The sequence below is a fragment of the Pongo pygmaeus genome, chromosome 11, assembly GCF_028885625.2.
Source record: "Pongo pygmaeus isolate AG05252 chromosome 11, NHGRI_mPonPyg2-v2.0_pri, whole genome shotgun sequence".
NCBI lineage: Eukaryota > Metazoa > Chordata > Mammalia > Primates > Hominidae > Pongo > Pongo pygmaeus.
The window spans coordinates 90891814-90905876 of NC_072384.2; the positions used below are offsets into that span (position 1 = coordinate 90891814).

A 14063-nucleotide genomic window follows, 5' to 3' on the forward strand; every position below is an offset into this window, starting at 1 on the left:
CGAGGTTTTATACTGCAGTTAGGCTTGTGTTGTGTTACATTCTCTCTGGCGGATTTCCAGATGTTCAGATGTCTGGCTTTTGAGCTAAAGGCAGAATGAGCAATTACATACATCTGAAAATTGGGCTGTCATGCCTTAAAATGATTTAGTGTTCTTTAAGACATCTTGAGTATAGTTTATGTAGCATTTGCAGGTATTTATCACTTGGAAAATATTTAATACTCACATTTATGTGATACCATTTGGAATACATAGATTAGCAGCCTTCTAGGACTGTAAAGTCTAAGCCTGATAATGTCAAAAGCTCTGAAATGACAGATAATGAACATCCGTACAAATAAAAGTATAAAGTAATTTAACACAATGTGATTTCTAAATTCTGCTTTTCTCTCTGCATGGGCTTTTCGGGTGGATAATATTTGAAACATTTTTAGGTTTTGGCCCCCTCATGCCACATAGTCCTATCTTCTGGGACAGCAAGTGTTCTCATTTTGTGTGGTCTCAGAGAAAGCAAACTTCTCTTAGTATAATTTGGAATAGGCAAATCTTGATTGTAATAATCAGATATAACACAAAGATTTTATTTTAACTTTTGGAACTTGGCATTATGAATACACCCAAAATGTAGGATTTTTTCTTTTTATTTATTTATTTATAATTGACAGATAAAAATTGTGTATATGGTATACAACATAGTGATTTGAGATATATATGCATTGTGGAATGGCTAAATCAAAGTAACATACATTACTTCATATATTTATTTGTAATGAGAAGACAAAGTATGCTTTCTTAACAATTTTCAAGTACATATAATACTTGTTATTAACTACATCATGTTATAAAATAGATCTCTTGAACTTACTCCCCCTGTGTAACTGAAATTATGTATCCTTTGACCAACATCTGGCAGCCCCTTCTGCCCCCTCCCCCACTTCTGGTAAACACCAGGTAGATAAATTAAGACGTTGAGGTTCGCTTGTAAATAGATGTTTTCACTGTCCGCAAGAGTTTTATTTTTGGCGTTTGTGTCCTGCAGTGAATGAGAATATAATCAGTTGAGTTTTGAAATTCTTATTTATTGTAAGAATTAGGAGAAGAAATAAGAGTTTGGATTAATGTAAAGTTTTAAGTAACTTTAAAATTATATAAGAAATACAAATGTACCTTTATTGTCAGGAAATATAGAAAGCCTAAAAATACCCCCTATAGGCTGTGCATGGTGGCTCATGCCTATAATCCCAGCACTTTGGGAGGCCAAGGCGGGAGGATTGCTTGAGTCCTGGAGTTTGAGTCCAGCCTGGGCAACATAGGGAGATCCTGTCTCTACAGAAAATAAAACATTAGCCAGGTGTGGTATGTGCCTGTGTTCCCAACTTCTTCGGAGTCTGAGGCTGGAGGATCACTTAAGCCTGGGAGGTCAAGGCTTCAGTGAGCCATGATTGTGCCACTGCACTTCAGCCTGGGCGACAGTCTGAAACTTTGGCTCTTAAAAAAAAAAATCCCTTACAATTTTATTATTCTATGTAAATCACTTCTTTGTGTTTTGAAATCCTTCTGTGTATGTGTTTGTATATAAAGATAAAAATAAAGCACTTAGAAAAAAGCAAAATTGAGTTTACATTAGCTGTGCTTTTTCCAAGGTTATTTTTAGTATAGTAATATTACTCAAGCGTTTAAGTATTTGAAATAATGGTATTGCTTTTATATTTTACAGATAAACCACATAATCCTATGGTAAATGCTGGAGCAATTGTTGTGACTTCACTAATAAAGGTAAAATGTTGATGTTTCATTTTAACCTAGTAAAACTTTTTTTTTTTTTAATAGCTAAGGCATAAAGATGAATCTGGGATTATTTATGTAGAATTATGAAAAATTTTCTCTTGGTGTTAAGAAATTTGTCTTATGGTATAGTGTTAGGATCTTTATTTCAAAATAAATGATGTAGTCATTTCAAGGCAAAATTAAAACAGATGACTCGTAAATTCCAACAGTTATTTACTCTTGACTTGAAGATCCGGATATTTAAAGTCTGCTGAAGAAAGGCATAGAGGCTTTTTTTTTTTTTTTTTTTAAGTTTTGATATTTTTCCTTTCGTTTCCTTTTGGTTCTTCCAGAATGAACAGTTATAAATAGAATTAAAGGCATTTTACTGTATATTTGTTATTAGTATATGTGGGAACAAATGTTCTGGTACTGAAGACAAAGTACATTTACCCTCAAATATTCTCAAGTCTTTGATACTCTCATGAGCTGAAATCACAATTTTTATTGGAACTTGTTTCATTTGGTTTTACTTAAATCATGCCATAATTAAAATAATTAAATAGGGCTTATTCCAGTTATTGAGTTATATTTTCTTATGCTTTGAAATTTGCATTGTAAGAGTTTTTTTTTTTTTTTTTAGTGTTTGGTTTGCCTTAATAATTGGAAGATCTAGTGTTTTAAAATAAGTATTTGAAAATGGTTCTTGTGTGATAGATTTTTAAATCTGTCACATGATTTTAGATGTTTCAGATTTTTAATTTCTAATTATAAATTTTATTTATATTTAAATAAATTTTATTTATGTTTGGAACATTTGTATACTTCTTTGGTAAATCTGTGCCTATCTATTCCAAGTTAGAGGAAAGCATAACTACATGGCTTTGTAAAGGCATTACTGTGGATGAGGTACCCTGGTTACATGAAGGATATTTGAGTATAAATGATACCCTTGGCCCAGTTCACAAAATTTCATCTAACTTGTATACTAGAAAGCCTTTCTTAACTTTTAAGAGTTTTATATCTGTGAGAAAAAGCTTTTAAAATAGAAGGCTGGTATCTTAAGAATCTGTATGTTTACTTGTTACTTCAAGGCAAATTCTTTGAAAGTATTGGCCCATTTAATTCGTATAACTCTAATGAAGTAGATGTTATAGCCAAGTGTTTTTAAAATGTAACTAATTGTAATAGGATATGGAGAAAGCTGTCAATTTGAGGTGAAAGAAACTTGAAAATGCGATTATTTGCAAGGCACAGTCCTACCTTTAGGTAGCTTACTTTGTAGTATGGGATATGCAAAAGTAAATGGGTCCTTATAAGAAAATTCAGTAAATGCTGTGATGAGAGAAAAGCCTCATTAATAATTGCTTAGATTTGAACAAGTAACTTAAAGTAGAAATAAGGAAAGTTACTATAATGTATGTGTTAATGCTTGATGAAAAAAACACCAAACTTGTTTCTTCCCAGAAAAATATCCACATACCATAATTTTACATAAACTTCCAGGTGTTCACTACTCTTCGAGGCTGATCCATGGGTCCTAGTTTAAGAACTTTTAAACTGGAGAGAGATTAACATGCACTACGCATAGTCTCAAAAGGGCTTATGTAAATAATTAATAGAAGACTTCCTTCACTGCACACAGTTAATCTTTCATTTAATGATTCATGGATTTAACAGACTACACCGAAATGCAGCATATGGGAATTGCATGTCTGGTTATCATATCACACTATCATTTCATTAGTTTCACTTGCCATGTTTAGTCATGAGCCATAAACTATACATTGAGCTACAATTTTAGTATGAGTGATTATAAACAAAGTTAAAAGATACATACAACAAAAGTGTGGTTCAGTGTTCAACAGTGCAAAAATTTAATTGAGTCATCTTGTACCTACAGATTTGATCAGTGATTTTCATAAAAATTTAAATTTACAGGCAGAGTTGGAAATGAGGCTTCAGGATATGGTTTATGTTTAAGGTCACTTTCTCCTGAGTTTTTGTTTTGTTTTTAGCATGTGTTTCACAAGTGCTTTTTTTTTTTTTTTTAATGAAGTTCATACAAATCTTGGAGAACAAAGCCTTATATAACCCTATGTAAAATTGAATGCCCCAGAATATGTAATATTTTTCTTAGGATCTTTTAGGGAAAGGACTAAATTCATATAAATATCTATAATGTGATCTCTGCAAATTGTATGATCACATAATATTTATAAATTGGTATTGGTTTGAAATTTAGGTAATAAAACCATAGCCAAAAGGGCTTAAAAATTGTCAAACCCAGTTCTCTTACTTTATATAACGGAGGAAACTGAGAACCTGGCAAGGTTGTAACAGCAGCAGAATTGGACTTGAACCAAATCTCCCGATACTCAGTGTGCTGTTCATTGCAATTCACTCTGCCATATTTAACGTAGGTGTTTGCCATTTCTCTTGATGACATCTTTAATTTTAATTAGCATAGTTATATTGCCCCAAATGCGGAAGTACTGTTTTCTTAATTTGAACTGGTTCAAACGATAACAATTTATTGGTTTAAAAGTTGTATCTTATTTGATAGCAAGTGTTATGTAGTCATTCTTTGGACATTAGTCAGTAAAGAAACAGGCCCTTTTCCAAGATGCTTGCATATGAGTACCCAAAGCCACGGATATTTCACCATGGCTACTAGAGGTGAATTCTGTTTTTAGTTCTTTTAATTGATGACCTTAAGGCTATTTGTGATTTTTTTTTCTTTCAAAATTCAGGAATTTATCATGGTGCCATTAAAATCATTTTCTTCATGTTACTCCCCCCACCCCAAAATTAAGTAGAGTCTTTAGTAAGACTCTTGATTTCATAATTTTGTAGTATTGATATTTTTTCCTTGTAGGATTGGTGGTGATCCTCAGGAAATGGGGGAAGAGGCAGAGCAAATGTTCAAAAGGATTAGCAGATTGTGGAAAAAAGGAGAATTTGGACAGAAGGAGCCTGTTGCATAAATTCTTAACTACTAAGCTTATAGGAAAACTCCAATATTTAAAATTTTAAACAAAGCTATATAGGTAAATACCTTTTTAAAAACAAATGTAATTTTATACTTAAAATGCACATAATTTTTAAAAATCATAAGGGTACTATACTTCCTCTCTTTTTCTCTGTGGTAGCTACTAACTTTAAAGGAATACTTTTTGTTGTAATCTGTTTTATTTCGGATTGTGATAATGTGTGATTCTTGATTAAAAGGAAAGAATAAAAATAAATTTGAAAGGAACAGTTATTTTTATATGACGTAGCAGTGTCCTTACATATTTGTTTTCTTTTCACTGGTAAAAATTTCACGTAGTTTTAGTTTAAAAGTTAAGATCTGGTGATAACTTAAGGGTTAGGATAGGAAAATGAGGACAACATACTGCAAAATAATTGCCACACTTAATGCTTTTTCATGTTAGAAATAGTAAAAGTTATACTGTCTTCTATGTTTTTACCTCTCAGAGTTTTTTGTTTTTTGTTTTTTAGAGACAAGGTCTCTCTCTGTTGCCCAGTCTAAGTGCAGTGGTACAGTCATAGCCCACTGCAGCCTCAAACTCCCATGCTCAAGTGATCCTGCCACCTCAGGCTCCAGAGTAGCTGAGACCACAGGCACATGCCACCATGCAGGGCTAATTCTTTATAAAGATAGGGTGTTGCCGTGTTGCCCAGGCTGGTCCCGAACTCCTGGCCTAAAGTGATCCTCCCAGTTTGGCCTCCCAGAATACTGGGATGACAGGCGTTAGCCACTCTACTTGGCATGCCTCATTCTAGTGGTAGTTTCCAGTTTTTGTCATTTAAAGAAGCTCAATTTTCTTTTTAATCAAAAGTATTTTTGAATTTTAAAAATTAGGGTTTTTTTTTCTTTCTCTTTAAACAATTTGTAATCATACTCATTGAAAATCAAGACAAGCTTAGTTAATGTATATGTAATGTTCAATTTGGTTATGTTAGCAATAACCTGTTAGGCATGCTTATAAGACAGGTTTTTAAAGTGGTTTGTGACTCACAGAGTAATGCATGATGCCTTGGACTGGCAACATTCAGAAGACAGGATTATATTGGTTTATTTACTTCTTGTTTATATCAGTTTATGCTTTAGTTTTTTTTTTTTAATGAAAGGTAGAGCATTTATTGTCAACTGAAAATTGTTCTGTTACTTTATTTTTAGGGTTGATCTATGAAAATACTAGATCTAGAAAAACATTCTTTTTTACCTGGAGTGTCTTATTTTTTATTTTCCTAATACTCTTTAGCTTTAAACCATTTTCTGTCGTAAGACTAAATTAAGAATATTTCATAAAATCGTCTTTAGTTACCTCTTTTCGCCTTTTTCCTCTATGATCTCTAATTTTTAATTGCCTTGCACCTCCATACTTTATGAATGGAATCAAGTGCGATACTTACAAAATAACTCTGATGCATTGATTTTAAATGAGCCATTTTATTACTAAATTTATTGGCAGATGTCCTTGTTAACAGTGTTTTTCACCTGTGTTATAAAGTATAATACATGAATCAATTCATAAATATGTTGTAAAAACTGTATAAAACATTGCAATATAGTTACATTAATTTTTAAATAGATAATGTTAAAACTCAGTGCCTCTTTATCAAATTTTCATTCATACAGTATTCTTCAAAGGAATGTAAATTCTGTAACTTGACAGGCATATTTACAGAAAAATTTGTATAATTTACTTTTTTTTTTTTCTTTTGAGACGGAGTCTCGCTCGTCACCCAGGCTGGAGTGCAGTTCCGCCTCCCAGGTTCGCGCCATTCTCCTGCCTCAGCCTCCCGAGTAGCTGGGACTACAGGCGCCCGCCACTGTGCCTGGCTAATTTTTGTGTGTGTGTGTGTATTTTTAGTAGAGACAGGGTTTCACCGTGTTAGCCAGGATGGTCTCGATCTCCTGACCTCATGATCTGCCTGCCTCAGCCTCCCAAAGTGCTGGGATTACAGACGTGAGCCACCGCGCCCAGCCTAAATTTGTATAATTTTCTAGTATCAGGATCTGATTACCCTTTTCAAACAACCCATATGGGTTTGCTTTTTAAAAATCATTTGGTGAGTGGATTAGAAATTTTGATAAGTATATTTCTTCCAATTTGGTTAATTTTAAAAATGTTTCTACTGTATTTACTACAAATGATTATAGCTTTTTCAAAAATAATACAGTATCTAATAATGTTTGTACAGTGATCCTCAAACTGGGATAAATATATCTTTGGATTCCATACTTGGAATTCTTTCCAAGGAATAAAGGGGCATTGATAGTTTTAAGATAAGTCAGTTTCAAAATCTGTTTCTATATGCGCCTTTTAAAAAATTAATCTGCCTTTTAGTCCAAGTGTCCTCCTGTTTTCCAAAAGAAAGACATAGTTCTCATGTCTTTCAAATTTTAGTACAGTGCACTGCTTCTGGTTGTAAAAACCTCAGCCCACCAGCAAAAGGGGACATTTTAAAATATTAGAGTCAGTGTTATTAAGGGTGTGAACCATTGTAATGACTGGTAATAAGTCCTGTTATATACTAGGTTGTTTCTAGTTCTTTGGTTTCAACAAAATCGAAAGAGAATCTTAAGTTGTCAGTCAATAGGAGCATTAGCATAATTTTTGAGGGTAGAGTACTGTATGACTTTTGGCATGTAATGAGCTGGAGGCATATAAAGAACTGAGTAACATTGCTATAATAAAACTTTTAAAATTTCAATCTACTTATCTATTATAAGCAAAGTTTTTCAATTCACACCTCTGTAAAAATTAAAAATAGGAAGAGAATTAGTCCTGAGTTCATTCTAGCAATAGAAGATATCCACTGATATATGAACTAAAAATCAATTACTGTTTCAAATGGGAAAGAAAAATACTCAAAAGGAAAATCTTACAAATTAGTATGGGAAATTATTAGCAAATAAATATTTTTCCTTTAATTTTTTATTGTGAAAAAATTCAAACATATATAAAATAGACGAGTATGACCAGCTCTCATTTATGCATGCCTAGCTTTTATTTTTGTTAACATCTGTTTCTCCACCCAACTCACCCCACTACTCCATAATGATGAAGATAATGGATTTTTATCATTTTTAGTTTTGATTTTGCATTGGGGGTGGTTTACTCTCTTTTGTATATGTAGGCATGTGCTTTTCCTAAGAGCTTTGCAAATAAACTTTTTACTGTAACTTTTTCAGAATTAATATGACATGTTAATGATTATTAGATCTCATCTATCCTTGGGGTACATGAAGTCTTTCCAAGAGATACTCAAGCAGTTATAGTTTATTGACTTAAGTTAAATGCCATTTCCAGGGAAAATAATATGAACAAACAATAATCAAATGCCTTTACATTTAAATGGGGAAGTATGGGGAGAAACATTCTTTAGTCAATGCAATTATTCAATACAGGCATACCTCAGATATTGCAGATCATCTAACTAAAGTGAAGATTGCAAAAAAGCAAGTCATACCAATTTTTTCGTTAACCAATGCATACAAAAGTTGTGTTTATACTATAGTAAGTGTGCAGTAGTATTGCATCTAAAAAAAACTGAATACCTTAATTAAAAAATATTTTATAGGTAAGAAATGCTAAGGATCATTTGAGCCTTCAGTGAGTTCTAATCTTTTTGCTGGTGGAAGGTCTTGTCTTGACGTTGATGACTACTGACTGATAATGGTGGTGGTTGCTGAAGATTGGGGTGGCTGTGGCAATTTCTTAAAATAAGACAACAATGAAGTTTCCACATCAATTGACTCTTACTTTTATGAAAGATTTCTCTGTAACATGCAATGCTGTTTGACAGCATTTTACTCAGAGTAGAACTTCTTTAAAAATTGGAGTCAATCCTCCAAAACCCTGCCACTGCTTTATGAACTAAGTTTATGGAATGTTCTAAATCCTTTGTTGTATTTCAATGATCTTCAGAGCATCTTTACCAGAAGTAGTTTTCATCTCAAGAAACCACTTTCTTAGTTCACTCATGAGAAGCAACTCCTCCGTTCAAGTTTTATCATGAGATTGCAGCAATGCAGTCATATCTTCAGGCTCTACTTTTAATTCTAGTTCTCTTGATATTTCCATCACACGTGTAGTTACTTCCTCCACTTGGACCCCTCAGTCATCCGTGAGGATTGGAATCAACTTCATTTGAACTCCTGTTAATGTTGATATTTCGACCACCTATGATCATGAAAGTTCTTAGTGACATTTAGAATGGTGAATCTTTTCCAGATTTTCAGTTTACTTTGCCCGGATCCATTAGACAAATCATTATTATTGCAGCTATTGCCTTATGAACTGTGTTTCTTAAATAGTAAGACTTGAAAGTTGAAATTACTCCTTGATCCATGGGCTGCAGAATGGATGTTGTGTTAGCAGGCTTGAAAACATTATGCTCCTTGTACGTCTCCATCAGAACTCTTGGGTGACCAGGTGTGTTGTTAGTGAACAGTAGTATTTTGAAAGAAATATTTTTTTTTCTGGCTGGTCATGGTGGCTCACACCTGTAATCTCAGCACTTTGGGAGGTTGAGGTAAGAGGATTGCTTGATTGAGCCCAGGAGTTCAAACCAGTCTGCTCAATATAGTGAGACTCCCATCTCTATTAAAAAACAAAATCTTTTTTTGAGCCGTAGGTTTCAACAGTGGGCTTAAAATATTCAGTAAACAAGGTTGTAAACCGACACGGTGTTATCTAGGCTTGTTATAAGCCCAGGCAGGGTAGATTTAGCATAATTCTTAAGGACTCTAGGATTTTTGGAACGATGAATGAGCATTGGCTTCAACTTAAGGTTACAAGCTGCCTTAGCCCCTAACAGGTCAGGCTGTCCTCTGAAACTAGACATTAACTTCTCTTTGGCTATGAAAGTTGTAGATGTCATCTTTCAATAAAAGGCTGTTTCATCTACATTTAAAATCTGTTGTTAGTGTAGTCACCTTCATCACTGAAGTTAGGTAGATCTTCTGGATAACTTGCTGCACCTTCTGCATCAGCCCTTGCCATTGTTTCACCTTGTACTTTTATGTTATGGAAATGGCTTCTTTCCTTAAACCTCATGAATCAACCTCTGCTAGCTGCAAACCCTTTTCCGCAGCTTCCTCAACTCCCTCAGCCTTTATAGAATTGAAGAGAGTTAGGGCCTTGTTCTGAATTAGGCCTTGGCCTAAGGGAAGTTGTAGCTAGTTTGATTTTTTTTTTATCTAGACCGCACAAACTTTCTCCATGTTACTGGTTATGCTGTTTTGCTTTCCATCATTTGTGTGTTCACTGAAGTTCCATTTTTAATTTCCTTCAAGAACTTCAAGAAATGCAAAGGAAACTTTGTATTTACAACTTGGCTAACTTTGGTGCAAGAGGCTCAACTTTTGGTCTGTTTTGGCTTTCAACATGCCTTTCTTACTAAGCTTAATAATCATTCTAGCTTTTTAAAAGTGAGAGATATACAACTCTTCCTTTCACTTGAACATTTAGAGGCCATAGTAGGGTTATTAATTGGCCTGTTTTCAATATTGTTGTGTCTCAGGGAATAGGGGGCCCCAAGGAGAGGGAGAGAGATGGGAATGGACAATCAGTGAAGCAGTCAGAACATATACAACATTTATAGGTTAAGTTTGCCATCTTATATGGACATGGCTTGTGGCACCCCAAAACAAGTGTAATAGTAAGAGCAAAAATGACTGATCACAGATCCCCATAAGACATCTAATAATAATTATCAAAATGTGACACAGAGACACAAAATGAACACATACTGTTGGAAAAATGGTGCCAGTAGACTTACTTGATGCAGAGTTATCACAAATCTTCAATTTCTTAAAAAATGCACTATCTGTGAAACACAATGAAGTGAAGCTCAATAAAATGAGGTATGCCTGTATTTTGTTTTGCTCTATTTACATAATCTGTCTAGAGAATGTTGAGTACCCAAAATGTTATACTGTATAATGCTAGACATTGGTAAATACCAGTTGTTTCTTAAAAACAACGTAAGAGCAAAACTTAATTGTGCTTTAATTTAGTAAGTCACAAAATAGACCAATTACGTGACCATAGTCTAGAGTTGAATGGTTTTTATTTTTGTGTATTAAACATGACAGCCCAATGAAGAAAACTTGTAAGAGTTTTATAGGGTACAGTTTAGGTCACAGAATGAAAGTTCAACGTAACTTGTTTATTTTACATTGATTGTTTAACCAGTAATTATCCATATGACATCCCAATGCAAATGTTGACATCCATTTCCAAAAGAGTTGTTTTTTTGTGCTTTTTCTAAGGTTACAAAGGTTTTTGTGGTTTAAATGTTGTTACATATTTTACAGCATTAGGATCTATGGAATATTTTGACAACTGCAACAGTTCAATGAAGTTGGTAATTTCTTCTTTTAATTATTTTTCATTGAACAGCTTTGGAGTTACATTTCTACATTTTGATTTATGGTATATTATAAGGAAAGAAAAAATTATGTCAAAAGGATATTTTAGAGAAAATACATAGATAGTGATTACAATATGGCTCTAACTAAATTATCCTTAATCTTGTTGAAGTTTTGTTAATGTCTGATTTTGATGAAATAGTATGGTGTTCCTTCCAGCTACTGATTGTATATATGTGATTGCACATCTTTCTTAAATAAGTGGATTTGTAGGTTTTCACATATTGTCAGCCACACTCCAATCCTCTTGTAAAGAATGAACCTGGCTTTATTCAATTAAATAATTCTCTGGTACAGGTTTTCCTCCCACAATATTTTAAAGTACAATGTTTTGGGTTTTTTGAGGGTAAAGTAAAAGAAAATATGTTTTAAAAACTTTAGTTGTCAAATTATTTTATTTTAAGCCTATTTTAGAAATTAGAGATGTATTGTTTCTTTTGGGTGCATATCACCAATTAATACGTTTGATTTCAGATCTACAACTTACTGCTTTGTAAACTTCGCCGAGGTAAAATGAAACCATTTGGCTACTTGAACTGATCTACGTTACATAGATTTTTCCTATTGACATTTGCAGTAGATAATATGTCAGAAATGAAAGTGATGAAACAATACATCTTCCATATTCTGAATTGGCATAATGCTAAATACAACAGAAGCTAATTTTTTAGAGACTGTGAAATATAATTTTTTTTAGTTCAAGTATTATTATAACAAGTGAGAGCTATTAAGAATACAGCTTTCTCTACAGTAGTAAAATGTAACCAGAATGTTTGCATATACTGGAATTATAAAAGATTAGTTTTGCAGCATAACTCATTTTTCTAACTCTAATATTAGTTTAAGGATTAAGAACAATCCTTAATTGTTCTTAATTGTTCTTAATTGAAATATTTTATATATACTTAATTCTTTTCGAAGGGTGAAACTTTATTTTAAGTTTTTTAAAATATAAGATTAAATAAATAACACACTTTAGCAAATTATTTGCTGTCATGAAAGATAAGGGAATTCATGGTAACTTGTATTTACAGTTCTGTAACTTTGGGTTGGGTAAAGATATACTTAAAATAAAGCATTCCCTTTGTAATTCTAATGCAGTCTCAATATATGGGTATTAAATAATATGTAAAAAAGTTTATATCAATGTTAAATTACTTTAGAACTATTTCCTAGATTTAAAAATACTAATGCAGTATATTATAATAGTAGCTTTGAAATTTTGATATTGGCTTGAAACTTAACTGTAGTGGTACCTATATTAACGTATTTATGTCTCTTATTTTTTTGCAGCAAGGAGTAAATAATGCTGAAAAATTTGACTATGTAAGTGTAACGTGTCATTCAGTTTTCATGCCACATTCTCTATATATTTGTTTTTTGATTACTAATATTCCCTAATTTTGGTTTATAGGTCATGCAGTTTTTGAATAAGATGGCTGGTAATGAATATGTTGGATTCAGTAATGCAACGTAAGTGTTTTAAATACTGTTTTGTTACTTAAAAACACACACTGTATTTAGAATTGATCCGCTCTCTTCTCATTAGAGGGAAATGAACGATTTCTAAATTACCTGACAGAAACACTTAAAAATACTTTAAATCGTTTTGACAAATTTCTTATAGGTAATCATACAATCAGAAGAGACCCCAAGTTTATCTCAAATTACTGGTGCTTATTCAGTTTTATCTTTGCTTTTATACCTGTCTTACCTCCCTTCTATTTCTGTTCCAGGCTATCTGGATTTTTACCCCAACTTTTTATTTTAAAATTTGTGAGTCTACAGAAAAGTTGAAAAAATAAATATCTGGAATCTTTTACTTATATTTTCTAATATTTTGTCTTACTTGCTTTTTCTCAACCTCTGTCTCTTTAGATAGATTAAAAATATGTATGTATACCTCTAAACACAAATACGTAAATATATATGTACATAGATTTTTTTCCCTAAACCATTTCAAATTAAGTTGTAGACATCATGATACTTCACCCTTAGGTAAGAAAGCACGTACAGTCTAAGAATAAGGACATTCTCCTACATAACCACAATACCATTAACACATGTAAGAACATTAACGTTAATTTTAAAATATCATGACATTAATCAATATGTAAATGTCCCCATCTCTTCCCCAAATGTCTTACAACTTTTATTATTATTTTTTAGATTCAGGAACAAATCAAGGTTCTTACATTGTATTTATTACAATGTCTGTTCTGTCTCTTTACTTAGAACAGTCCCTGTGCTCTAGATCCTTGCTTTAACAAATTTTATTAAATGGCTTTTATTTTTAAAGAGTGCAGGCTGCTTGTTTTATAGACCTGGGGTTGCTGACCTTTTCTTTGAAGGACCAGACAGTAAATATTTTAAGCTTGTGTACCATACGGTCTGTGTTGTAACTTCTCAGTTCTGCTGTTTAGTAGAAAAGCAGCCATAGACAATATGAGGCTGTTATAAAAAACTTTATAAAAACAGGCAGCAGGCCGTATAGTGGATGTTTCCCATTTTGTATTTGTCTGGTTCCTTGTCATTAGAAACATTATTATGTTAAATATTATTGTAATATTATTATGTTAAACAATTTTAGCACGTATACTACTATTTTATTCTTATTTTGCACTTCCTGCTTTGCATTTCAGGGGTAAACATTTTCAGGTTGCGTGCCTTCCCAACATTAATTCATCAGCTTAAGTATCTTTTCCAGGAAGTATTCCATGAATCTCAACTTGCCTCTTTTCTGTGCTCTCCTGTTACCATATTTTATCAAACTTATTACATGTCTCTCTTTGCCCCATAACCACCATTAGACTCTGTCCTCCTTAAGACCTAGATGGAATGTTGT

The 14063-nt window shown here is 32.7% G+C and overlaps 1 protein-coding gene across 4 annotated transcripts in view; it reads left to right on the forward strand.

The window, feature by feature from the left end:
- GLS (glutaminase) overlaps positions 1 to 14063 on the forward strand; it is an 85190-nt gene that overhangs the window by 28289 nt on the left and 42838 nt on the right. For 3 of the 4 annotated variants that reach the window (XM_054478710.2, XM_054478712.2, XM_054478711.2), the window contains exons 7-9: positions 1718 to 1776; positions 12512 to 12544; positions 12633 to 12691. In XM_054478710.2, coding sequence (XP_054334685.1) covers positions 1718 to 1776; positions 12512 to 12544; positions 12633 to 12691 — 151 coding nt within the window. Of the gene's footprint in view, positions 1 to 1717; positions 1777 to 4657; positions 4818 to 11692; positions 11727 to 12511; positions 12545 to 12632; positions 12692 to 14063 lie in introns of those variants that run through there. The other variant, XM_063647748.1, reaches the window with a different exon arrangement.